At 47.7% G+C, this 27,235-nt stretch overlaps 2 protein-coding genes across 6 annotated transcripts in view; one reads left to right on the forward strand and one right to left on the reverse strand.

The window, feature by feature from the left end:
* Nucleotides 1-16,576, forward strand: part of PAK6 (p21 (RAC1) activated kinase 6) — a 101,193-nt gene extending 84,617 nt beyond the window's left edge. For all 5 annotated transcript variants that reach the window (XM_056810259.1, XM_056810261.1, XM_056810260.1 and 2 more), the window contains 6 exons: nt 7,775-8,281; nt 8,417-8,550; nt 8,979-9,105; nt 9,258-9,383; nt 10,679-10,813; nt 14,899-16,576. In XM_056810259.1, coding sequence (XP_056666237.1) covers nt 7,775-8,281; nt 8,417-8,550; nt 8,979-9,105; nt 9,258-9,383; nt 10,679-10,813; nt 14,899-15,066 — 1,197 coding nt within the window. In that variant the 3' untranslated portion in view covers nt 15,067-16,576. The remainder of the gene's footprint in view (nt 1-7,774; nt 8,282-8,416; nt 8,551-8,978; nt 9,106-9,257; nt 9,384-10,678; nt 10,814-14,898) is intronic.
* A 2,099-nt stretch (nt 16,577-18,675) lies between these two features.
* Nucleotides 18,676-26,716, reverse strand: ANKRD63 (ankyrin repeat domain 63). The gene has a single exon (XM_007480041.2). It carries the CDS (start codon nt 23,777-23,779, stop codon nt 22,622-22,624), a length of 1,158 nt encoding a protein of 385 aa, XP_007480103.1. The 5' UTR covers nt 23,780-26,716; the 3' UTR covers nt 18,676-22,621.
* Nucleotides 26,717-27,235: the final 519 nt, after the last annotated feature.

Consider the following 27,235-nt stretch of genomic DNA (forward strand, 5'->3'; position numbering starts at 1 on the left):
GAACACGAGAGTCAATCAAGGAAAAGCAAAGGAGCTGCCCTACAGTGAAGGGCCAGCTTTTTATTAGATAAAGGAATGTATGGCAGACCCAGGCAGCATGGTTCGGTCGAGGGACAAAGAAATCCAAAGCTAAAACAATGTCTGGTTGAAATGGTGGACTTCAGGGTCAAGGCAGTAAAAGGAGCAAAGTGAAGCAGAAGTCAGACACTGGAAGTGGAACAACTCTAAAGTGGGATTTAGTCATCACGACATCAGGATTTCGTAATTCAAAATGCGTAGGCCTGTTGTCAATTTGAGGGGCAAGAGGAGGGAGGAATGGACAGGGTGGAAAGACAGGAGGCTGTAGGAGAGAAGAATAACTGGATTTGGAGTCAAAGGATCAGTGTTCAAATCCCAGCTCTGCTTCTTAGTCCTTGTGCAATCCGAGCCTCAGTTTCCTCATCTGTAAAATAATGGAACTGGAACTAATTGACTTCTTTTTTAAAAAACCCTTACTTTCTGTCTGAGTAACATCTCTAGGACAGCACAGTAAGGGCTAAGCAAACAAGGTTAAGTGACTTGCCCAGGGTCACAGTTAGGCCACATTTGAACCCAGGTCTTCTTGACTATCGACTTGGCTCTCTATCTACTGTGCCACCTACCTACCCCCAGCTAACTGACTTCTAAGATCCCTTCTAACTCTAAACCTACAGTCTTCAGTTGTCTTCACTTTCTGTATCTGTGAAAACAGGAAGTTAGACTAGATGGTTTCTAAGAGCCCCTCCAGCTCTAAGACAAGCTTCTTCTAACTACTCTGTATATCTCATATGTGCCTATTTATTTACATGTTTTCTGCCCCATAAGAATGTGAAGTTCTTGAGGGCAGGAATCCTTTTTACCTTCCCCCCCCCCCCAAATCCTTACTTTCTATTTTAGTAACAACTCTAAGACAGGAAGGTAAGGGCTTAGGCAATGGGGATTAAGTGACTTGCCCAGGATCACACATCTAGGAAGTGTCTGAGGCTAGATATGAACCCAGGACCACTCCCTCCCTGGGCCTGGGCCTCAATCCACCGAGCCACCCAGTTGCCTCTAAGGGAAGAAGAAAGAAAGGAAGGCAAATGACCTGAAAGCCAGCAGACTATACACAAGAATCTGGAACTAGTAAAAGAGAGGGGTGGAGTGAACCTCAAAAGAAAAGATGAAGGATGAGAGAGAATGTGGAAGCTGGCATTGGGGAACGAGGAGAACAATGCCTCCTGCTGCCCAAGTGGGCCAGGGGGCATGGGAAAAGCCGGAACCAGCATGGAGAGGATGGCCACGGAGGCAGTATCTTCCAAGAGCCAGATTTCCATGAATACAACAGGGAAAGAGAGAAGAGACGGAGGAATGGAGAGTATTTATTGCTGAGAGATCAAGGTTCCAGAAGGCATCCTGGGAAGGGGGGATAGAAGAGGAAAGGGGCAGGGTTTGAGGGAGAATACAGAGAGGGATCAGGAGAAGAGGAGTAAGTGTCCTTTCCAGAGTGGTTTGCCTAACAGGTGACAGAGATGGAATTAGACAGGTTCAGTTTGTCCCATTTTATAAATGAATGAGAAATTAAGTGACTTACCCAAGATCACATAGCTGCTGAGTGGCAGACAATGAGCCGGACCCCAGATGTCTTGCCTTCTAGAGCAAGGAGGTTCTTTTCCCTACAGCACGCTGTTTTTTTTGTTGACAGGTTAATATTCCCAAAGTAGGAAATGCCAGACAGCAGCAGGCTTGGAGCATGGCCATCCTAGAGGGCCTCCTGACCTGACCAGGAGATTTCTAAGACAAGTTGTTTATTGAGCTCTCTCTCCTTAGTGCCATGGGGATGAGTCAGGGTTCCTTTGGATCCTTAGCCTTTGGAATTTCCTTCCCTAGCACTTCCCTACAATGTGAAATCTTGACACTCTCTCACCCCTTTCTGGGGGGGTGTAGTAAGCTGGCTGCTCGTGGTCATTCATCCCAGCCCACACAGCCTCCCTATACTAGGACGTACCACCAGCCCAGGGCCCCTCAGAATACTTAATAAGTTTACTTTTTCATCAGAGAGGCATCATGGTGCTGGGATAAAGGATTGCCCTTAGAAGTGAGAGGACCACTGTTTGAGTACCACTTGTGCCACATACCAGGGCAGCCAGGGGGAGCAGTGGATAGAGCACTGGCTTACTCAGGAAGATTCAAATTCTTGGGTTCAAATCTGACCTCAGATATTTAGTAGCTGTGTGGCCCTGGGCAAAATCGCTCAATGCTGTTTGCCTCAGTTTCCTCATCTGTCAAACAAGCTGGAGAAGGTCTAGAGTTAGTAGCAAGCCACTCCAGGATCTTTGCCAAGAATACCCCAAATGAGGTCATGAAGAATTGGACATGATTGAAACAGTTAAACAAAATCTGCCACATGCTGGCCATGGAACCCTCAGAAAGTCAATGTCCTGGGCAAGTCTTAAAGATTCCAAATTCCTGAACAGTTGCTGGTGATCTGAAGGGATAGAGGGAGTTTCTTTACCAGGAGTTCCCTACACTAAAGAAATCAGGGATCAGAACCAAAATAGTTTATTTTTTTACATAGTTTACTTTCAAAATTATAGAGGAATTTCTATTTATCACAAATGGAAATGAATTTTCTTTAAAAAAATAAAAGCAACTCTTACCTTCTATCTTAGTATCAGTCCTAAGACAGAAGAGCAGCAAAATGTAGACAATTGGGGTTAAGTGATTTGCCCAGGGTCACACAGCTAGAAAGCATTTGAGGTCAAATTTGAACCCAGGTCCTTCCAACCTGGGCTGTATCCACTGAGCAACCTACCTGCCCTCATCCATTTGTTTTGATGGTTCATTAAAGCAGGTTTCTTCCTAGATTCAAGGGTTAAACTAGATGACTTCTTTTGGTCCTTCCTATCTTTATAATTCCATTTCATGGCCTCTTTGTTCTAAGCATCATCTTGAGAAACCTCACACCAAATGCCAAATATCCTCCAAGGAAATACCCATGGTTTCAGGGCAAATCCTTTGGAAATAAGTGAAATTCTCTCTACTGCCATGACTCCTTGGTTGAACAGGTTTTATTGACTAGCTATGGGCATTTCATATGCTTAATAAGGAATAAGATAGCTGGCATGGCACAATACCTTCTTCTGATACCTATTGGCTGGGTGAGCAGGGGGTGGTTAATGATACTCTCAGTGTCCCAGGTAACTCTCTGAGACCATGAGTTGCCAAGAAAGTACACTGGTCCAGAGACAACTAGGCAACACAATGGATAGAGTGCAAGACTTAGAGTCAAGAGGACTTGGGTTCAAATGTGGCCTCAGACCCTTCCTAGCTGTGTGGACAAGTCATTTAATCCCAATTGCCTGGTCCTTGCCTTCTGCCTTGGAGTTGATCATCTGTGTATTAATTCCAAGAGAGAAAGTAAAGATTTAAAAAAATAGAAAGTGGATTGGCCCAGTCTCTGTACCAATGAAGTCACAGTCCTAGCCCCTATCTGCCTCGCTTCCTGAGCGCTAGGCTCTTCTTTTTCATTGTGTCTGCACCACTTTCTGGCCCAAAGTTGCCTTCCAGCCCCACAACTAGATCCTAGAGAGTTTTCTAAGGCTCCTACAAGCAAACTGCAAGGCCAAAGAGAGGAATGTCAGGGAAGCATCTTTTGATAGTAGGGAAAGGAAGGGAGTCTCCCCACTCCTGGACCTTCTTCACATTACAGTTCCCCTAAAGGGAACATGGAGCAGAGACAGCCCTTGAAGAATTTTTGACTCAGGATTAAACATGTTGGAAACAACCTGGAAATAGCATAAATGAATGGCTTCTAAGAAAACAAGGTTTTTTTATGAGCCTGGTTAAGGGGCTCTGCCACAAGAATGCTGGGAAGAGATGTTTAGATGATGGCCTTACTGATGAGATCAAACCATCTATAAAGTATTTCCCAGGAAGACCTGGCTTTGAATTTTAGCTCAGGCACTTATCTGTATGACCCTGGTCAAGTCACTTAGCATCCCTAGGTCTCTTTCTTGATCTGTAAAATGAGGCCTTTAAATCTTTAATTCTATGATCCTCATCTGTAGAATGCAGAGGTTGGACCCAAGATGGCCTCTGAGGTCCCTTTCTAGCTTGAAATCTATGACCCCATGATCCTACAGTCCTTTCTTTCACATTCTCTTTACAAACTGATAACTGAAGGCTGGAAGCCACAGCAGCTTTTAAGCTGAATCTTCTTAATCTGACAACAGTTAATTTTTGACATCCTAGGCTTTGACCTCATGAAAGTAGCTGGGAAAAGGTTTCAGCAAGGCATAATGATTTGCTATTGTCAACATAACCCCTCTTGGATCCTGGGATAGGTATGTGCTCACCTGTGCAGCCACCTCTGGGGTAGGACCATCTGCATCACCAGCTGAGACAGAGTAGATAGATAGCTACAGAGAGGCAGACAGACCAAGATACAGATCCAGAGAGACAGAAAGACAAACAGAGACAGAGAAAGACAGATACAGACAATAGACAGGTAGTTATATAGAGAGGCAGGCAGAAACAGAGATAGATATGAGGGTAGATAGTTAAATAGAGATAAAGAAACAGAGGGACAAAGATAGAGACACATATCTGTAGATATAGACATATAGGCAGGTAGATAGGTATAAATATAAAGGGATAGAGAGAGAGATAGGCAGGAAGATTGGTAGATATAGATAGGTAGAAAGATAGACAGAGAAAGGCAGAGATAGAGCTATATATGTAGGTAAATAGGTAGGGATACAGAGACAGAGATAGAGACAGATTTAGATGTAGGCAGGTAGATAAAGACAGAAATGGAGACAGAAATAAAGACAGAGGTAGGTAGATTAGATGGATGGATGGATAGTTAGAGAGAGACAAATAGAAATAATCAGATAAATAGAAACAGACAGACAATAGGCATAAATATGTAGGTAGATAGGGAAATAGAGAAACATAGAAATAAATAGCATACCTGTTTATAGATAGAACACCTATAAATAGAGATAGAAATAGATGCACAGAGCTATATATACATAAGTAGGTAGATAGGTAGAGAGAGAGAGAGAATGAAGGGGAGGAGATAGAAAGAGAGAGATGGGGTGGGGAGAGGGAGGGAGGGAGAGTCGGGGGGAGAGAGATAGGCAGAGACAGAGAGAAAAAGAGAGATGGGGGGAGGGAGAGAGACAGAGACAGAGAGAGAGAGACAGAGAGAGACAGAGAACACATTTATTACCATATCCTGAAGAGAGAAAAAAGGCAAAATATGCTCCCTACTCAAGAAGAGGTTACATTCTACTAGGTGAAGACAATACCTAAAAGAGAAGCAAAATGGGGGGGGGGTGTTGGAGATGGGAAGAATTCTGAGAGTCGGGAGAGTCAGGGGAAGCATGGCTATTTGGCACTTCTTCAAAATGGATGTTCCTGGAGGAATTCACCCATCAGAGAAGATAACTTTACAGCTAGAGGCATTTTCCAGGGAGTGAAGACTGATGCCCATAGAGGAAGTGATGTCCATAGAATCAGGAATAGAATGGGAGAGAAGTGAAGGAGGGAGCATGGCTGGCTTGGGCACTAAGTTGAGAACTGTCCTTTTGCTGGTTTTTCCTTTGGCTGCTTTGAGTAGGATTCTAGAACTATGAAATGTTTGAGCTGGAAGGAACCATAGAGATCACCTCATTTAGCCACTCCATTAACAGATAAGGAATCTGAGTCCTGGAGGGGCAAAATAATTTGCCCCTAGTTATGCACTTAGGTAGCTAAAGCAGGGCTAGAATTTGGGTTTTCTGACTCCCCCAGGTCCTGAGCTAGTTAGATGTAAAGTTCAGGGAAGCACTGTGGTATAATGGAAAGGGCTCTCTGGCTTTGACCTCATTGGGCTGGATTTGAATCCTGGATTCAGTACACAGAAGACTTAGATTGAGTCTGTTTGCCTTTCTCTTCTCTAAAATGTTGGAGTTGGACTAGATGATGCCTGAGATCCCTTCCAATCCTAGCTACATGCCTCTGTATTCTGTATGTACATGCACATTTAGAGATGGGGAGCAACTCTGGGCACTTTCATTCAGAGGAGGAAAACTGAGGCTTAGGCTTAGTGACAAGAAATGACTGGTTCATGGTCGCCCAGTGGGTAGCAAATCTGCATATCTAACTGGTATTTTTTCCATTATGCTACATTGCTCAAACCTACCTGGAATAATACAGGAAATTTTTCTCCCCTAGGAGATTTTTCAGGCTCCTTCACTGAAATGATAATTTTAGTAGGAGCCAGGAACAACCCTCCCACAGCCAGCATCCTTTCTCCCCCCACTGTCTATCAAACCCTGTAGCACCTCTGAAGGGAGTCAGCAGATGCTTCCAGACAGGCATCATCTGACAGGCTGGGGCTCCCACCTCATCACTCCCAAGCTAAGAATCTTCTGGCCAGGTTGATCAGTCAATCAGCATCTATTAAGCACCTACCATGGTCAGGCACTATGCTAAGCCCTGAGGGCTGCAAAGAAAGGTAAAGGATAGTACCTGATGTCAAGGAGGTCACAGTTTAATGGGAGAGATAATACAAATTTATCCTATGTATAGAATGAATTGGAAATAATCAACAGAGGGGAGGCATCAGAATTAAGGGGGATGGGAAAGGTTTCCTGTAGAAGATGGGATTTTAGCTTGAACTTTGAGGAAGCTGGAGAAGCCAGGAGGCAGAGAATTCCAGGCACTGGGGACAATCAGTAAGAACATCCAAAGTTGGGGTAGCTAGGTGGCTTATTTGATTGAGAGCTAGGCCTGGAGATGGGAAATCCTAGGTTCAAATATGACCTCAGACATTTCCTAGCTGTGTGACCCTGGACAAGTCACTTCACCCTCATTACTCAGTCCTTGCTGCTCTTCTGTCTTTGAACCAATACACAGTATTGATTGTAAGATGGAAGGTAAGTGTTTTGAGGGGAAAAAAGAAAATGTTCAAAGTCAGGAGATGGAGTTTGAAACAGGCTCCTAAAGCCCAAGGGGGAGGGTAGTTGACCAGGTAGAAGCCTTCAGTTTGAGCCCTGAAGGAGTACCTGGAGCTAGGCCTCCAGGACCTGATTTTTGTTGTTCAGTTATGTCAGGCTCTTTGTGCCTCCATAGCTGTTCATGGGGTTTTCTTAGCAAGGATTCTAGATTTAGAGCCAGACTCTGGAGCTGCCAAGTACAACCCTCCTTATTTTACATAGAGACAGAGGTCCTGAGAATTAAGTGAGTTGCCCAGGATTACAAAACTAGTAAATGTACAATTCAGGATTTGAATTTGGCTCTTCCTGAAGCCAAATCTCACACATCCAATTTCAATACCTTTGCTATTCAGTTATGTCTAATTCTTCATGACCCCATTTGGGGTTTTCTTGGCAAACAGAATGGAGTGGTTTGCTATATTCCTTACAGAGGCGGGGTGCTCTATCCCAGTGATCTCCTCGGAGTCTGGCTACTGTTCGCCAGCAATGGGGAGCCCCCTGCTGCCTTTTCTGGAGTAGTAGGAGGTGCCGCCATGGACGTCGACTGTTCACCCTCCTTAATCCAGGTCAGAGCTGTGCTTTGGTGGCTGCTCATCGAGAAGTCCGTGTTTGCAGAAGTTTCTCCGCTCGTTTTCTCTTCTCGGGACCTCAAAGGGCCCCTGAGCCAGGCAGGAACCTCCAGAGGTCAAATCCATCCGCCTGTCACCCGCTGTCCCTCTGCGTAGTCCCGGCCGGCCAAATGCGCACCTGTTACATCTCCTTCCTCTTTCTTCTTCCTCCTTCTCCCCCAGCCCAATTCCCTCTTCCGATCGGTGCAGAAAGACTCTCCCCCGAACCCGAACCTGGCAGCCAAGGCACGTTCTTTGTTCTCCGACCCCTCCGGAGGGGACTTCAACACCCGGATGGTCTCCGAAACCAGCAGCCCCCAGAAGTCCCTCCGGACAGCTCCGGCAGTGGCCCCGCCCCCAGGCCGCCCCTCCCCTGCCGGTTCCCCTCGGACCCGGCACCCGCAGACCAGCGCCAGCAACCTGCACCTCCCCCAGGACCCAGCCGCGGCCAAGGCCCTGGCCACAGCGGGAGAGGAGCCGGGGATCGTGACCCATGAACAGTTCAAGGCAGCCCTCAGGATGGTGGTGGACCAAGGCGACCCCCGACTGCTGCTGGAGAGCTACGTGAAAATCGGGGAAGGCTCCACGGGCATCGTCTGCCTGGCCCGGGAGAAGCACTCGGGCCGCCAGGTGGCCGTCAAGATGATGGACTTGAGGAAGCAGCAACGCCGGGAACTGCTCTTCAACGAGGTGCCCGGGAAGGGGGGAGACGGTGGGAGTGCGATCAGGAGCGGGATCTGCAAACCAGGGGTGCCCCTTCCCCTAAATGTCCCACTGAGAGAGCCCGGGGCCCTCCCACTCACAGGGGCTCCCCTGCTTCCCCAGGTGGTGATCATGAGAGATTACCAGCACGTCAACGTGGTGGAGTTATACAAGAGCTACCTGGTGGGGGAAGAGCTGTGGGTCCTGATGGAGTTTCTGCAGGGGGGCGCCCTCACCGACATCGTGTCCCAAGTCAGGTACGTGTGGAAACTCCAAACCGTCCTAGACTTTCCAAAAGTCTGACTTTGCTGTCCATGTAGGGGCCAACCAGAGGCACCCTAACTAACCCTGGGTTCCTAGGGGAGCACAACACACACATATGCACACCCTTACCTCTAGGGATGTCCCCTAACTGCCTGATGCTGCCCATTGGGCACTTGGTGAAACTGAGACCCACTGAAAGAAAGGGACATCCTAGGAGAAGAGCATAAAAGTCAATTTCAATCTTTAGCCTCTAAACCTCGACCTGAGTCAGGAGCCAGCTTGAAAGAGCTCACTTTGTTCTGCCCTGAGACCTTGGGATCCAACCGTGGGAGGAGGCTGGTTCTGCCCTACCTGACTGCCCTCACTTCTGCTATCTCCTCCCCAAAGCTAGTCCCACTGAGGCTCTTTTCCCTACCTGCAGGCTGAATGAGGAGCAGATTGCCACTGTGAGTGAATCCGTCCTGCAAGCCCTCGCTTACCTGCACTCTCAGGGTGTCATCCACCGAGACATCAAGAGTGACTCCATACTCCTGACCCTTGATGGAAGGGTAGGTCCCTTCTCTGGCTTTCTCCATCACAGCCTGCCATTCCACATTCCCACTCCCCTCTGTCTGGCATGGCGCTCCCTCCTCTTTTCTTGATGCCTTTCCATCTTCTAATCAGCCCCTCACCCTCTGTCTTGTCTTCTCTCCTCCACTAGGTGAAACTCTCCGACTTTGGATTCTGTGCTCAGATCAGCAAAGATGTTCCCAAAAGGAAGTCCCTGGTTGGAACGCCCTACTGGATGGCTCCAGAGGTGATCTCAAGGTCTCCATACACAACTGAGGTAACTTCACCTACTGCTTTCTTCATTGAGTATAGTTTTGATGGAGACTTGCTCTCTGGACCTTAGAAACATCTCTCCTCAAAGTCCTCCCACACCTTCCACTACATTTTGTCCACTTGTTGACAAAGGCGTTGGTCTCCATGATGTCCAAGTTCTCTTCCATCTCAAGATCTCTCTATGGCTAGGGAGTAGGGATTTATGCATATGGACAAATACTTTCCAGGGTTCCTATGGAATAATTTTGGCCTCTCTCTCATGCATCCACCTTGGCTGTTGCCATTGAATGCCCTTCATTCCCCCAATATTCCTAGTTTTAATATTCTTATAGCTACCACCCAATCCCTCTTAGGTCTCTTGAGGCAGCAAGGTGTAGCAAATAAGATTCTGGACTTAGAGTCAGGAAGACTTAGGTTCAAATCTTGCCCTAGACACTTTCAAACTACTTTCAAACTGATCCTGGGCAAATAATTTAGCCTGTCTAGGATTCATTTTCCTCATCTGTTAAAAAAAAAAACAAGGGGGCAGCTGGGTAGTTCAGTGGATTGAGAGCCAGGCCTAGACACGGGAGGTTCTAGGTTCAAATCTGGCTGCAGATACTTCCCAGTTGTGTGACCCTGGACAAGTCACTTGACCCCCATTGCCTAGCTCTTACTACTCTTCTGCCTTGGAACCAATACACAGTATTGATTCCAAGACGGAAGGTGGGAGTTTAAAAAAAAAAAAACTGGATTCATTGATCTCTAAGGTTCTTTCTAGCTCTACATTTATTATCTTTCCCCATCCCTCTTCATCATTTCCAACTGGACATTCTGGGACTTGGCTGCTATTTCATGGCAATCTCTCTCTCTCTCTCCCCCATTGACCTATTTTAAACTTCCTTTTTTGTTTTCTTATTTAAAAATAAGTTCCGTATTTATTTTTAACATTCATTTGACATCTTAATTCTTTCCTTCCTTCTAGTCCTTCCCCTATCCATTCAGAAGGCAAGCAACATGATATCAATTATGCGTGTGAAATCATGAAGAACACATTTCTGTATTAGCCATCTCATAGTAATTTATCTAAAGGAGAAGAGGAGTAGGGGTCAAGAGCTCTCACCTTTCCCTTGCTTGAATTAGTCCACAGCAGCTGCAGATATGACCTCTGGGGACAGTTCTTCTCTTTCCTGAGGGTCAGGCTGAGAACTCTACACAGTAGTCCCTTAGTCGGCATAGATGGCTGACTGATGAGCTGGCTCACTAAGGATAGGGAGATCTAGTGGAGGGGAAGCACTGATATACATTCTATTTCTATAGGTGGATATCTGGTCTCTGGGCATCATGGTGATTGAGATGGTGGATGGAGAGCCCCCATATTTCAGCGACTCTCCAGTGCAAGCTATGAAGAGGCTCCGGGATAGCCCCCCACCCAAACTGAAAAACTCTCACAAGGTCAGTAAGTCTTTACAGCTTGCCCTGTGGTCCATGTATACCATTCTGCATCTAAAGGGGCAGGGCCCAGGACTCAAACACAGTTAGCCCTTTGGCACAGAAACCACACAGTTTGGGTATATATGGAAAGACTTTCCTTTATCCACAGAGACTGAAGCTACAAACATTCAAGCCATGGGGCTATGACAACATCCCCCAGTTTTCCACCATTATCAGGCCCCACCTGAAGTAGAGTCACTCAACTCACCAAGACCCTTAAGTTAATAAAATGTCAGGGTTTTGAATGAGTGAGGAGAGAAGCCAGGCAAGTAAGAGGTGAGAGCTCCAGAACCTAGGAAAGATGTACAAGTTATCTGTGCAAAGGGAAATGTGGAAGAGAACTGAGAGAAAAGTGTGAGTGAATGAATTCTGGATTGGGAGTCAGAAGATATGAGTTCAAATTCTGCATCATCTGTCACCTTGAACATTAAATGATTAACAAAGACATCGGACTCCATGGTTTCTAAAGCTTCTTCCGTCTCAAGATCTCTCTATGACTAGGGAGTACGAATTTATGCCTATGGACAAATACTTTCTAGAGTTCCTACAGTACAGTGCAAAGGTTCCCAGACTATACCATCAAATCTCTATCCAATACCATTGCTAATAGCAAAGCCAGAGTCTCCCCCAGATCAATATTTTAACCAATAAGTGACAGAATAGCCAAATGAGAGGAGAACCTTGGGAGCAGATTAAGACTGAGGTAATATAAGAAAAACTAATCACAGGAGCAAAATGCTGACTGAAAAAATAAAGGGGGAATAAATAAATACAAAAGAAGTAAATGCAGGAAAACTCAGATGCCAGGTCTGGAGTCAGGAAAGCTCCTCTTCTTAAGTTCATATCTGGCCTCAGACGCTTACTTACTAGCTATGTGACCTTGGGCAAATCACTTCACACTACTTGCCTCAGTTTCCTCATCTGTCACATGAGCTGGAGAAGGAAATGGCAAACTGCTCTAATATCTTTACCAAGAAAACTTCAAAATGGGGTCAGAAAGATTTGGGTGTGACTAAAAAGGACTGAACAAAAAGAAACCTTTTAACCTTCATTGCAAATAGGTTAAACAACCCGATAAAACCAGAGGAAAAGTTGGAAAGGATCAGAAAACTAGCAATTTGCTGCATTCAAGAATGTATCAGTTATGTCTGATTCTTTTTTTTAAATAATATTTTATTTGATCATTTCCAAGCATTATTCATTAAAGACAAAGATCATTTTCTTTTCTTCCCCCCCTCATCCCCCATAGCCGACACGTGATTCCACTGGGTATCACATGTGTTCTTGATTTGAACCCATTGCCATGTTGTTAGTATTTGCATTAGAGTGTTCCTTTAGAGTCTCTCCTCTGTCATGTCCCCTCAACTGCTGTAGTCAGGCATTTGCTTTTCCTCGGTGTTTCTATTTCCACAGTTACGTCTGATTCTTAATGACCCCATTTGAGGTTTTCTTGGCAAAAATATTGGAGTGGTTTGCCATTTCCTTCTCCAGTTTACTTTAAGATGTGGAAATAAAGACAAAATATGGTTAAGTGACTTGCCCAGGGTCACACAGCTAGGATGTAGCTGAGGCCAGATTTGAACTCAGTTTTTCCTGACTCCGGGCCAGATGCTTTATCCACTATGCTTCCTAGCTGCCCTATACAAAAGAAGCATGCCTTAAAAACAGACCTTTTTATTCAAAATTCATACTAGTAATTACCAGCAATTTATACCTGCCTGGCTATCAGGAAATAAGACTGCAATGCCACACTGACACCTTGTGGCTGGAAGAAGAAACCGGGGAGGAGAGAAGAGAGGGGACCAGCGTTGGCCCTGCCTCAGCAACTCTGAGATAGATGCATGATGCCATGGCTGGTTGGTTGCTGTCCTTTGTATTTGAAAATGAGATTGACATCACTACGTCAGGGTCAACGTACACTGTGTACACTGTGGCTGCTCGGAAGGTACAAAGAGCCCGTATGAACAGCTGGGATGGAGCTGTCTCTACATCTACACATCTCATGTCTCTGGAGTGACTGCAGTGATGACAGCTGACCGCAGAGCATTCCTTAGTTCTTGGATTTACCCATTGCTGGTCTCCAGGATTTGGCATGGGGCTCAGGCACCTCAAACAAGTCTCCTTCTAAAGAGTCAGAGGTGTAGGGTTTTTTAACCCCTACTTTCTGTCTTTGTAACAATTTTTTAACCTTTTTAAAATTTTATCTTTTTTAGAATATTTTTCCATGATTCATGTTCTTTCCCTCCCCAGTTCCTGGAGCTGACGAGCAATTCCACTCGTTTATATATGTCTTATTTTAGCAACAATTCTAAGGCAGAAGAGCAAGGGTTAGGCAAAAAAGGGTTAAGTGACTTGTGCAGGGTCCCCCAGCAAAAAGAATCCAAACCATTGATCTAGGTTCAATGATATTAATGGCTTCTCTTGGTGTCGTGTTTTGTTTGCTAAAGCACTTTCACTATGTTAACATTCCATCTTCACCACAACTCTGTGAAGTTAGTAAGCATTATATTCTTACTCTCATTTTATAAAACAAAAATCTAAAAAAAATCTCATAGAGGTTAAATAACAGCCAGGCTCAGAAAGGGACTCTGGTGGGTCCAGGTCTCGATAGTAGGGCTCCCAATTCCTTAGTATCCTTTATAGTGCCCTTTCCGGCATACTGGAGTACCCCTATCAGATGATGGGATGGCTGTGTCTCCCCATGGATTCCCATAGCTCCAGACTTCTCAGATATATATTCAGCAAAGGGCTCAACACTTTCCCCAAAGCTGTTCCCTTGTGCAGAAAATATTCTGTTGGTCTGAAGATAGGTAGTAATTCCCGCCCTTCCCCAAATCTGAAGATTATATCTTATTTTTTCTGAAATTTATATATTTTTCTGAAGATTATGTCTTATAATCACTCCTCATACAAGTTGAATAGTCAATAAATAAGTGTAATGAAGATGAAGAAATCAGAGAATTATTTATTTGACAGGGGGAAAATAACAAAAGAAAAGGCATACATAGGATTATAGATCTTTGGAGGAGGACTTTAGAACCCATCTAGCCCATCTTCCTCATTTTATAAAAGAAGAAACTGAGATCCAGGGAAGTAATTTGCCCAAGGTCACAGAGATAGCATGAGAGGGTGCCAAAATGGCAGGTTCTCAGACATGGAGCGAGGCCTACCCAAATTCAAGTCTAACTTCAAACACTTAAGAGCAGTATGACCCTGGGAAAATCACTTAACCCTGCTTGTTTCAGTTTCCTCATCTGTAATATAAGCTGGAGAAGGAAATAGCGAACCACTCCAGTATCTCTGCCAAGAAAACCCCAAAAAGGGTCACAGTCAGACACAACTGAACGACACCACACAGATAATAAATTGCAGAGGTAGGATTTAAACCCAGGTCCTCTGACTCATATGTCAGAGTCAGATCAAGGAGTCCTCGCTGGAGAAATAGTTTAAATATTTCAAACATCCCAAATAAATGTATGTTCATACAATAATTGTGTATTTTTTTCAATAAATATCTGGGGGGTGTTTTTTCCTTTGGATGAGATTTCATTTTAAGGGAGCATCTTCTAGTCAAAGGGATATGATGACCTCAGGAAGCTCCTGGACTTTTGACATTGAGCCTAGGAAGCAAAGAAGTAGAGACTGTCAAACTCTGTCTTAATAAGGAAGGCGAATAGAACCTATTATGTGCCGGGCACTGTCTAAGTGCTTTTAGATCTCATTTAATCCTCACAACAACCCTGGAGGTAGCTGTTGCTATTATTCCCAATTTACAGTGGAAGAAAACGAGGCAGAGGAGACTGCCCTGCCTGGAGTCATATTTAGTAAGTATCTGAATTTGAATCTTCTCAACTTCAGGAGGTCGCCATGGCTCTGTGGATGGAGCACCTGGCTGGAGTCGGGGGAGCTGGGTTAATGTCCCATCCCTGCCACTGGGGCAATTCACCTGACCTCCCTAGACCTGCAAAAGGGACTCGATGGCTCCTAGGGTCCCTCTGTCTTCTAGGTCAACCATCCTGTGCTTGTTCTCTGTTCCATCCCCTCAGGCTTCCCCCGTGCTGCGAGACTTCCTGGAGAGGATGCTGATTCGAGACCCCCTGGATCGAGCGACTGCGCAGGAGCTGCTAGACCACCCCTTCCTGCTGCAGACGGGGCTGCCCGAGTGTCTGGTGCCTCTGATTCAGCTCTACCGAAAGCGAACCTCTACCTGCTGAGCCTACGTCGGAGTCCACCGGCGACCCCAGATACAGGGAGCACCAGCAGCCTTCCGGGCAAGGCTAGGAACAGTGCCTGCCTCCTCTCAGTATTTTCTCCAAAGACTGAATGTGAAATGATCCCCCTGCCCATCTGGGACCCATTGCCCTTTGGTCCAATGTGCCGACGAGCATTTCCCCCCTTGCTTTCCCCCTCTGTGTCCTAAGAGAGACGCTCATTGCCTTTGGGATGACTGGGGCAACCTTGGCAGGATGACATTTGGGGACTTCTCCGGTACTCCAATATACATCCCATTCTTTGTACAGAACTGCTTCTGAGGAGCCCTGAAGACTGGAATAGTCTTAGACAAGGCCCACCGAGCTCCAAGGTGAGAGCCAGTTGTTCCTGAAGACCATTACACCAAACCCTTGTGCTTTATGCCCACCAGACAGAAAATCACAGGTGTCTCTGGGAGAAGCTTGTTGAGGGAAAGATTTTATAAGCAGAAGATTTATTTCCCCCCCTTACATCCCACTTCTTGGGGGCAGGAGTTGGGGAAGGGCATGGATATCTTACCTAAATCTCTTTCCTGGCTCAGCATACATCTTCCCCTACAATCTGGGTGCTGCTCTGGTTTTGAGCCAGAAACTGAAACGAAATTCCACTTGAAAACAGAAAATACTTTCAGTAGGAAACTCTGTCTCAGGAGAGAATGTCCTCTGGGACAAAGGGATAACTCCCTCTAAGAGGTAGAGGAAGCAATCAGGGAGCCTTTGTTAGACCCAAAGCCAGGATCAATAAGTCCAGCCCCATACTCATTCCCAGATAATTTTATTAAGGGATTTCTTCCTCTTTGCCTGCCCAGTTTCTAAGACCAAGCTAGGTTCCTGGTGCATCTGCATTTCAGCCTAGTGGAGGCGAGGTGAACCAACCTTTGGGATCCTTTCAAAAGTGGGTCCTTCTGTTTCTGGAGGACCCTTGGACTTCAGATGGTCAGAGACAGGAGGTGTCAGAAAGCAAGGGTCGGGTCATTGGATTTCACAAATGGAACCTCTTGCTCCACCCCACCAGGGAGCTAAACCATCAGGGTTCAACTCTCCACTGGAGGTTTCAGTGGAGGCCTCAGGAAGCTGAATTGGCCTTCAAGGTCTCATTTGAACATTTCGTGAAGACCATCCCAGGGAAGAGGCTCTCAGAACAATTTACTTCTGTTTCCTTGGGCCTTTTGATTTAATTCAATAAATACCAATATGAGAGCACAGTACCAGGTTAGGAGCTCCTTCTCCTCTCCATCATCAGGGCTGTTGAAGAGAGGGATCTCCAAGAAACAGTTTTCTCTGCTCCACTCCCCAACCAGAAGGGATTTTCTGATCCCAGTGTTCCCAATAACCTGATTTGGGGCAAAAATGAGAGTCCTTTTTTTTTTTTAAAGATCAGAATTGGAAACTGATCATCCTTCCTAAAGAACTTTTGTGAATTGTTTGCACTTGTTTCCTGTTTTAAATTAAAATGGGTGTTCTTAAGTTCAAAGCTTGTGTGCTTTCCATTTTCCTGGAGAGACAAATTGGATTGCCATTGGGCTGCCCAGGAGCAGTCAGAGACAAAGGTAGACATACATGGTGCCTCCTTTTCTCCCTATCTGTTCTCCCTTAAATTGCGTCGACCTCAGAAGAGTTTCATCATCTAACGTGAATCTAAAATTTGAACAATGACCGAGGGAGACAGAATGTGAATGACCTGCCCCAGGCCCCTGGGAGGAAAGAACTATCTAAGGATCTCTCCCCTAAGTAGTCGAGTCCCAGGTCAGGAGAGCCAAGCAGGGAGGTGAATTTTGCCATAGCACTGTGCAGAGAGCTGGCTCTTCTGGCAGGTGGCTGTCTAACCCTGGCCCTTTCCCCATCAATGCCCACTAGCTCTAGAGCTAGAAGGACCATGGAAGTCACGGGGGTGTTTCTCTTCCTGCCTTGGTCTGGTCTTATGTTTCCAACAAATGTGGCTATTTTAAGAGAAAAGCTCTGACAAAGGGCATAGTAAAAAGGGTAGCCTAGATCAGAGTTCAGATCTTGCCTCTAATATTCTATTTTCAAGGTGGCTCTCCAGCTAAGTGGCTACAGCACTGAGCCACGAGTCAGAAGGGCCAGAGTGCAGTTCTGGCCTCAGGTACTAACTATGGAATGCTGGACAAATTACTTAACCCCATATGCCTCAGTTTCATCATATGTAAAATGGGGATAATAATAGCACCTACCTCACAGGATTGTTGTATCAAATGAGGTATTTGAAAAATGTTTAACTTAGCGCCTGGCACATGGCAAATGCTATGTAAGTGCTTTATGATGATGAGGAGGAGGAGGAGGATAATAACAATGAAGACAATGACTAGAGCCTTGGACCTAAAAGTCAGGAAGACCAAAGTTAAAATCTGGTCCCTTACTAGCTGTGTGCCTTTGGGCAAGTCACTTAACCTCTGTCTACTTCAGTTTCCTCATCTATAAAATAGGAATAACATAGCACCTATCTCCTGGAGTTTTGTTTTGTTTTTTTAAACTCTTACCTTCAGTCTTAGAATCAATACTGTGTATTGATTCCAAGGCAGAAGAGTGGTCAGGACTAGGCAATGGAGGTTAAGTGATTTGTCCAGGGTCACGCAGCTAGGAAGTATCTGAGGCCAGATTAGAATCCAGGACCTCCCATCTCCGGGCTCTCAATACACTGTGATGCCCCCATCTTGGTGTTCTAAGAAACAAGTGAGATGATATTTGTAAAGCTCTTGGAATAGAATATGTGCCACATAAAAGTTATTATTAATATTATTATTTTAAGTATATTATTTTTAACAACTTTATTAGATTAATTATAATTATAACAATTCTTTATTATTAACATTAATAATTATTAATATTAACAATGTCTGAGTGGCCATGGACAAATTATTTAATCTTTCTAACTCAGGAAGTCCTCTCTGTGTATAGACTCACAGTTCAGAGCTAGAAGGAACCTTTCAGGCCATCCAACTCAATTCCCCCATTTTGTGGATCAGGAAACTGAGGCCCTGAGAGGTTAATTGACTTGCCCAGGGTCATACTGTGCTTGAGGCAGGATTCAAACCCAGGTCTTCCTGACCCTATCAGCAGGAGAGTGTTCCACCTTGGGATTGGGGCAAAAACCAAAAGGTAAAGTGAGTGGACTCAGAGAAATATAACGGCTCAGCAAAAACTGTTCTCTTTTGGACTGGGCTCATTTCCAGTCTTGGCTGTGCCATGGAGGAACCTTAAACAAGCTCTTTCACCCTCAGGAAAGATCTGGAGCTATTTCCTGGTGCATAACCTATTTGGACATGATTATCACTTCTAAGGTCCCTTCTCACAATGAAATTGTCCTTCCTTGATCCCCCCCAAGATTTCACAGACACTTCCCAGGGACCCAGGGGTCAGAGAGCCCCCCAAACCTCCCCTCTCCCTCTGCACCCCACACCGACAACAGCAGCCCTAGCAAGGAGACCCCTTGGGTGAGCTTGGTCTTACGTAACACCCGAGGAGTGTTAATAAGAGGGCTATTTGTCTCTTCACAAGTAACCAGCAGATTCCTTTGTAGCAGCTGAGCCAAAACAGAACAAAACAGCCCAATTCCCCCAGTTGAATAATACTGGATTTATTAACTATGATTCCGAGTCCATCTTCTTTCTACAAAACAGCCTCTTCTTCCAGCAGGATATGGATGAGTTACTTAGCCTCACAGACAGATCATTACCTAGAACCATGTTGGGACACCAAGCCTCAGGGATTTGGGTTAGTTTACAGTGAAAACAGTGGTGTCTGTCTGGAGAGCAAAACCATTTTGGGGAAGCCACCTGCCTACATGAAGACAGGCAGTTTGGGAAGGATGCCCTAAAGGAGAGAGGGTGAGGGAGATGGTCTAGCTCCAGTCTGGAACCCTTTGGCTGGCAGAGAGGGGAGATTCTGGATGCCAAACTGGTGACCTTGACAAGTTCCAAGCGGGGCTGTGCCGGAGCTCAAAGCCGGAGGGAAAGCACGCCAGCCAGCCAGCCAGCCATATGTGTTCTACGAGGAAGATACACACATCTGCCCCACACACCGTTATGTACACACAGGAAGGACCTGCTGTGGTTTTTGAGAAACTACTTTCATCAGACAATCTCTTGGCAACCCGATGAGCCTAGCAGCCTCTCTTGTTTACCCAATCAAGGCCAAGGTGACATTTGACCCAAAAGCTACATGTCCGCTATGCTGGGAAACGTTGGGTCAGCTCCTGGCCCGTCTACTTGCCTGGGCTTAGTTGGGTTTTAAAGATGAGCCCCCAAAATGGTATTCTTGCACTACATATGAAAATTCAGCAGTCAAAAAGAGAGCAATTTAGCAAGCAAGTAGTAGAAGGAAGCAGTTTGCAGCTGAGCAGCATGATTCTGCCACCCCCTCAGACCATTCTGAGCCAGATCCAAGGTCTAAAGAGAAGCTGACAAACTTCGAGGTGGGAAAGAGGGGAGAGGAGCTGGAGACCCCAACTTTAGAGGACAGAACTGAATGGGGAACTACATTCTCCAACCTGAAACACTCCAGAAAGGGAAGCTGATGTGTTGGACTTTTAGAGGAGGACAAGAACTATCGAGGAGCAGAGAATGCCACTGTCAGAGGTTCTGTGCTGCTACATCCCCCCCCCAAAAAAGATTAATAAAAAGGACTTCTCTTAGCCCTCATTTCACCACAACAAAATGTCTTCAAGTAGCTGGATGACACCCCCTCCCCTTCCCCAAGAATAGAAAAAAAGGATTGGTGGGCATTAAGACATGGGGGGGGGGGCATGATGGAGTTTATTTAAAAGTCCTTGGAGTGAGCCTTAGTACAAATCCTTGCCCTGTCATTTACCACCACTTTATTTCTTTGGGTCTCAGTTTCTTCAGCTGTAAAATGGGGGAGGCTGGACTAGATGACCTCTACGGTTCCTTCCAGCTCTGCCCCTACACTCTTTGACCAATTCTTCCAGATCTTTAACCAGGTTAGAATCTTGGGCCAAGCAGAGAATGGGAACATGGCAGTCGCTAGGGGGCATCAGAGATCAGATCCTGAGTGGGACCAGGTGGGGCAGACTAAGGTTGGGCTGGACCACCTTGTTGGAGACCGTATCCTCTGGTTGGACAGAGCATCAGAAGGTCTTTGGAGTGGAGGGAAGCCATCCTTTTGGAAAGTAGACCCGGCTCTCTTTCCCCAAGTGTCACTGGAGCCCAGGGGGCAAGGAGAAGTTAAGGATCAACACAGAGGATGCCTCCTCAACCCCTTTCCTTCTGCCGGTTCAGGGTGAGAGATCAGCATCTCCTTTCCCTCCTCCAGGAATTTCTTCTTGGTGACAATTTGCCACCCCAGAAGCCCTGGGGCGAAAAGCTCACGCTCTCCACGGAAGCACAGCTTTCTCAAAATCCCAACCCAAGGGTGGAGTTTGTATTCCCAAATCTGTAGTCAGAAAAAGACCTTGCCGCCCCCGCCCACCCCCAGCCACCCACCAACCTTTCTCCTCAGCCTGGTAACAAAAATTCCATCAGCAAAGTCTCTCTGAAGCTCTTGAGCTTCCGCAGGGTCCTAGCGCCTGCAGAGAAACGCAGGCACACCAGTCTAGGCTAACAGAAAGAGAGGGTGAGGAGGGAGGGAGGGAGGGAGAGAGGGAGGAAGGAAGAGGAAGGAGGACGGGGGAGGAGAGAGAGGAAAGAAAGAACCTTTTAACCACTTCTTGGCAGTTGCTTCTGACTCACTAATGTGTAGGTAATGGGCCTGAAATTGGACCACCTCCCACGGGGGTGGTGATTAGGTGGGGGTCCGAATGGCATAACCACCAGGTTCCCTGGCGAGATTCAAGTCCAAGCATCCGTCATTGCTCTGCCCTCCATCTAGAGCTCAGCTAGGAGCTGCAGACTTTGGAGCAGCTTCCTTCCAGCTCTTGCGAGAGTTGGATGTAATTTAACCGGGGACCTGCAGTTAGTGTGGGCTCCGAGCTTCGCTGCTTCTTAGTTTAACATCACAAACACTTCAGTCAATTATCTCCCTCACCGAGCTTCTATTTAGAGAGACATTGTCAAGGTTCTGAAACCTCAAATCAGGCCTGCTGCTTTCTGCTGGATGTACAAAGCCTCCAAATGGGGCTGACTTGAAAGTGAAGGGAAATGAAGAAATGAAACCCAAACCTCGGAGAACACCTTCTGTGCACATGGTGAGAGAGGGGGAAGTGGGGGCACAGGAGTGGGGGAGCACTAAGTCCTCCTTTAAGCATCTTAGAAATAAGTGGAAATAGTGAAGTGGAAGATGTGGGGAAACAGGAATACAAAGAGCAGGCTAACTTTATAAACCTTGGGATTCCATTACCTCAAAAACAAAATTCAGATCCAATGGAAACTGAAAGGGCTTTAGCTGTTTTCCCCAATGGCTCCCTTCAGTAGCTACTCAGCCTGTGCCTCAGTTTCCTCATCTATAAAATGGGGGGAGTTGACCACACCTAGATCCTTTGGGGTTCTAAACCTATGTTCCTATGGTATAGGGAACATTAAAGTTAAAATAGTAAAGACTCCTGACCAAGTGTTTCATTCCTAGTGAACTGCCTTTGGAGGGAAAAAATGCTCTTTCATAATCATTTAAGACATAGCTTTCTTCCCTCAAAGACTCAGAATAAATAACAGAATTCAGGAAGGTCTCTGGACCACCCTTTTGTTTCCCCCTTGCCCTGGCACTGGGGCACCATCACTATTGGTGTGGGAAGAGAAAGGACTGTGCCACAGACATACCTGGAGTAAGTTTGCAATCCCTTGGGGCAGATGGCTGCCAGTATCCAGAGAAGGCATTCTCCTATCCCTCAAGATGCTGTGGCTGCAGCACAGAGAACAGACTGACACTTCTATTGTTGGCAGAAATTGAGCACTAAAGGCTGGGGAAGCAGCAAGGTGAAATGGGAAAGTCTTGGGTTAGGGAATAAAGAGCTCTCACTTTGATTCTGGCTCTGTCACTTCCTGTATGACCTTGAGAGAGTCACTGAATTTCTTCTGGGCCCTGGCCGTCTCATTTATGAAATGAACAGGTTGGAGCAAATGAACTCTAAGATCTTTTTCAGGCTTAACCATCTGATTCTAGGTCTCACTATCAGGCTTAAGACCAGCAAAGACACCTTCATTCTCAGGGTCCTGATCTATTGGGTACCAGTTTTTCCTCTCCTTGCATTTAGTGCAAGGGTAAGACAAGAAAAAGGGAGAGCTGGCCCACTGGATGGAAGTGGAAAATCTAGAAGAAATACAAAAGAAGGGGGACCAATGGGACATGGGAGGAAAGGAAAGGCAAAAAGTGCAAGCCCCTCAGAGAGACTGTTCAGAGGCCATGGCTTCTCTGGCTACTCTGGTGGATGCCAGGGATGGAGAAGCAGACCTGGGGACTATAGAAAACGTGGATGGTCTTGTTAGAAAGGGCAACTCGGCCCATGAAGAAATGAGAGGGTCAATAGGGAAAGGGAACTGGGCTGTTGCGTGGGCCCTGCACAGGAGAATATGGGTTGGGGGAATTTTTGATGAAGTGCCCTGGGGCCTCTTCACCGCTGAGCTTGCAAGACCACTGCTTCTGCCTCGGTACCCTCCTGCCAAGGGATCTGCTGGCCAGGCAGAGAGAGGGGCAGCGAGTCAGGCTCCTGCTCCAGCCCGCTGTCTGAACCTTGCACCTCCCCCACTAGACTGGGGATGTCCGGCGCAGTAGAACGGCGGCGCAGACCGAGACGGCCTCTCCCGGGGCCACCCTCAGGATGGGGGGTGAGCCCACCAGGAGCCTTGATTAGGGTCAGAGCTTTGCCCTCCAGGAGCTCCTGAGAGCGCCACCTTCCGGTGCCCGATGCCTGGGGAGAATTTGACCTGGGGAGCTGAGCTGCTGCTCGGACCCGCGCAGCCTCCTCTTCGGTCACCGAGCCCAGCGCCAAGCTCATGCTGCGGCCAAATTCTGGCCGCTCGTTGCCAAACGATCTTTGTCGGCCCGAGCCCTTGCCCCCGGACCCGGCTTCACCCCCATGGCCACCAGCTGCCCGGGCGAAGCGGGCCAGAAGGGGCCGCGGCAGGCGGCGGGGGCTAGGCCGACGACGCTCAGGGCTGGGAGCAGCGCTGGGCCGTCCTGGGGGACTGTCCGAGGTAGAGCCCCGCGCGCGGGCGGCTGCTGCAGCCGCAGCACGGCCCCAGGGCCCTGTGAGCGCTTGGACACAAGGGCCGTGGCCTCGGGCAGCCGCAAGCTGCAGCGCAGTGAGGCCGGCGCGGTTGGTGCGGTCGAGGCGCAAGCCAAGGCGGCGGAAAGAGCGCACCAGGAACTCGAGCACAGCGCCGTGGCCACACGCGGCGGCCCACATCACCGGGCTGTTGCCTGCCGAATCGGCCGCCTCGGGGTCGCCGCTGAACTGCACCAGCAACTGCACGGCGTCCAGGTGGCCGCGCTCGCAGGCCAGGCTCAGAGCCGTGCGGCCCCGCTCATCTCGAAGGTTCACGGCCGCGCCCTGCTCCAGCAGCAGCCGCACGAAGCGGGATCTGAGCGTGGGATCCGGCAGCCCCACAGCCACCATGAGTGGCGTGCGCCCCTGCTCCGCCCGACAATCGATGATGCTACGGTCCAAGGCATCCAGGACAAAACGTGCCAGATGCACCTTGCCAGCTTGCATAGCCTCCAAAAAAGTGCGAGTGCCCGCCCGAGGGCACAGATCCTTTGGCTTCAGCATCGCCCGAGTCCCCTCAACTGCGTTTGGCCTTGCGCCTCAGGAGTGAGTTCCACTTTCCTGAAGCTATCTCGGGCCTCACTCAGGAAAACCAATAGACTGCTGGGGCTCAGAGCTGCTCTTGTGCTCCACGTGTAGGTGGCTCTGAACCAGGGCTCTTGCACCTGCGTCTTGGGCTTGGCGCCCAGATGTCCTAAGGACGCCAGTCTCAGATCCCGAAATTCCCACGAAGCTGACGCCCTTCTCTGGGGTCCCTGCTGCTTGTTGTTCCAGGCTCTTCTTGCTCCCGGACTTCACGCTTGGATATTTTGCTCCACGCTGCTCCCTGGAGTCAGTACCTAGCTGTCCACTAGACGGTAACTACAGGTCCTGGGCTCCCCCGATGGGGTTTCCAACTACTCTTCCTGCCCCTGGGTGTTCCCCAATCCCATACCTGGGGGCCCTCTCTCAGCTATCCAGGTGATCGCGTCTGGTGTTTCAGCCTCCCTAGCTCCCCTGCCGAAACAACCGTGGAGGCGATGGGATCTCTTCCAGAGCTGGTGGGGAGCGCTGCTCCTTAGGCTGCTGGCGCCGCCGCCGCCGCCGCTCTTCCTCCCACTCGGGGGGGTGGGGAAGGAGAGAAGTGCGCTGGGGTGCCAGTTTCTCGGGGGATTAATTGGCTTAAGAGCAGTTGAAGCTGCCCCGCCGGGAGGCCAGGTTTTATAGCCTCAGGGGTTGGGGTAGCTCAGACTCTCCATGGTAATTGATGTCTCCTCTAGAACTCAGGGAGGGCTCCGGGACAGGGAGACAGAGGCGCCCCAGCGCCCCACTGGGGGATCAGAGCGGAGGATCGACTCCTCCCTCTCCCTTGGGGCTGAGGCGGCGGCAATGAAACCGGGGGCGGGGGGCGGGTGCAACTCGTGGGGGGCCACTGGCATTGAGCAGCTCCAATCCCCGATCCCAGAGTCTCAGCCCCTCTCCCTGCGCTGCAGGGCGCCCTAGTCCCACCCCCTCAATGCTTCTCGCCTGCCCTCTCCGAGGGCCTGGGGAGAGGGGAAAGGAGGAGGGGTTGCAGCTCAGACACCCTCCAGTGGCTGGACCAATCCTCCAGACTGGGGGGAGAGGGAGAGCTCCTCAAGCGATCTCCCACCCACCCCCCCCCACCCCCCCAGTACTGGGAATGTCAGGAGAGCGAGCCGTCGGTCAGCAGAAAAACCACGGGAGGGGAGAGCTAGTTCCCTGGGATTTATGACAGGTCAGCGATAGAGATGAGAAGAGCGGAGAGCCTAAGGACTGCTGGGAGAAGGGAAGGTGAGAAGAAAAAAGAAAAGGGGCTTGTTCTGTACGCCTGCGAGCGTTCCAAGCGGAGTCGTCGACTGGCATCTCCAGAATCACATAGACGCGCAGGCTTGCCGACACAGGCACACTAACACCCAAAGCGACACACTCAGTGGTTTTCTCCGCCACAAGCTGAGGCGGGCACACGTCTACAGTCACTCCCACAGCTCTAGGTCCTCCAACACCTTTTCCAACCCGAACACCTCCAGACCTTCCTCCAAAGGCACAGGCTCTCTACAGGCTGCAGAAGACAGGGAAGATGCTTCCTCTTTCCCAGGGAACTCCTGCTACCCTGGGTTCCTTACAAGCTTCTAGGACCCTACACTTTAATCCCTGCTTTCCACACTTCGTTGAAAGAGGGTCAGGGAGGGGAAGGGAGCTAAGCAGAATCCACAAGTGACTCACTCAAGGAAGTGAGGCAGAATGAATCCAGAACTCCCAGTTTCCCTCCCCCTCCATCACCCATCCTCCCGGTGGAACGGAAAAGCAGCCCTTCAAGCTCAAATGTCGCCTTGAATCCTCCCCTTTTCTCCCCAACCCCAGCCTTTGTCTGGGGAAGAAAGCATCTGGGGGAGGCGGGGAGAGGGGAGACAAGGAGAAGAAGATGGAATAGAAGTGGGAAGGATAGCCTTTTACCTACTCTCTGAACCCAAACTTGCTTCCAATACACACTCGTACCCAGGAAAACTGGAAAAGCAAAAGTACAGAGACCAGTTATCCTGCTCCCAAATTAGGTTCTGTCCAGGAGTTGAAAAGATTTGACAGCCAGCAGGAGAATGGGAATGTCATAACTTGGGTCATAACTTCCACCTTCTCTTCACTAATAACCTGGACTTCAATCAATGAGTCCCTGGCTCTTTTGTCAGCTTTTGCTTTATTTTGTTGGGGTCTAGGCCTCCTTGAAGACCTGTCCCATAACACCTTGCCCCTTTCATAGTACCCCAGCCCTTTTCAATTTCCTTTTTTTTTTAAACTCTTACCTTATCTTAGAATTAATTGGAATTCCAAGGCAGAAGAGCAGTAAGGGCAATTGAATTAAGTGACTTGCTTAGGGTCACACAGCTATAAAGTATCTGAGGCCAGTTTTGAACCCAGGTCTTCCCTACTCCAGGCCTGCCTCTCTATCTATGGAACCACCTAGCTGCCCCTCCATTTCCTTTAGTTACCATTTTAAACATATTTAACATAAGATAATATGTAACATAATAATGTAATATACACAAGTTGTTATAAATATATAATAAATTAGAATATGCTTAGCCAAGGGAAACAAAATTTCATATTAGCTATCTCTAAAAATGTATGTCTCATTCTTTTTTTCCCCCTCCCTAATAAGCATGTAATATGGTATAGGTTGGTGAACCTATGGTGCATGTGCTGGAGGGGGCTGCTCCCCTCCCCTTCTCTACCACACCTAAGGATACTTCTCATATGACTCACCCCCCTGCCCAGCAGCCCAATGGGAATGCTTCCTCCCTCTTTTGTCTGGGGTAAGGCAGGGGCTCACATGTGGTGTGAGGGTTGCCATTTGGGCACTCAGTCTCTAAAAGGTTCACCATCACTGGTATAGGTTGTACATATATTATCATATAATACACATTTCCTTGTTAGCCATGTGGCAAAACAAAACCACTGGGTTTTTTTTTCCCTTTTATTGCGTCATCTTCTCCCATTAGAATACAAGCTCCTTGAGAGCAGGGACTGTCGTGCTTGCATGTAGTATTTGTATTTACATGTCTGGCATGTAGTTATCATTCTGTCTCTCCCCTCTTCCCATGCTGTGAATGGGAGAAAGGGAATAACAAAAGGCCTGTTACAATACTTCGTGATGTATCAGCCCTGTGGAAGACACACGTTCAGTACAACAAATATTTACTTCCCAAAGTGTTGTGGATTTGAACTTGGCAAAGGACAAAGTCCCTGACTCCTAAGAGATTACTACCTAACTACTCAGATAAATATAAAGAGGTAGAGGGGCAAAGGAAATATCCTCACCTGTCCTCAAGGAACTTAGATTCTAGGTGGAGAGATAAAATATATACAAGTATAAATGTACTTTATAACTGTACAAGTATCAAAGGAAAGTATCAGATAATAAGAGTTTATAGCAGTTAAGGGAAAGGAGAAATCCCATTAGTTATA

The sequence above is a fragment of the Monodelphis domestica genome, chromosome 1 (genome assembly GCF_027887165.1).
Source record: "Monodelphis domestica isolate mMonDom1 chromosome 1, mMonDom1.pri, whole genome shotgun sequence".
NCBI lineage: Eukaryota > Metazoa > Chordata > Mammalia > Didelphimorphia > Didelphidae > Monodelphis > Monodelphis domestica.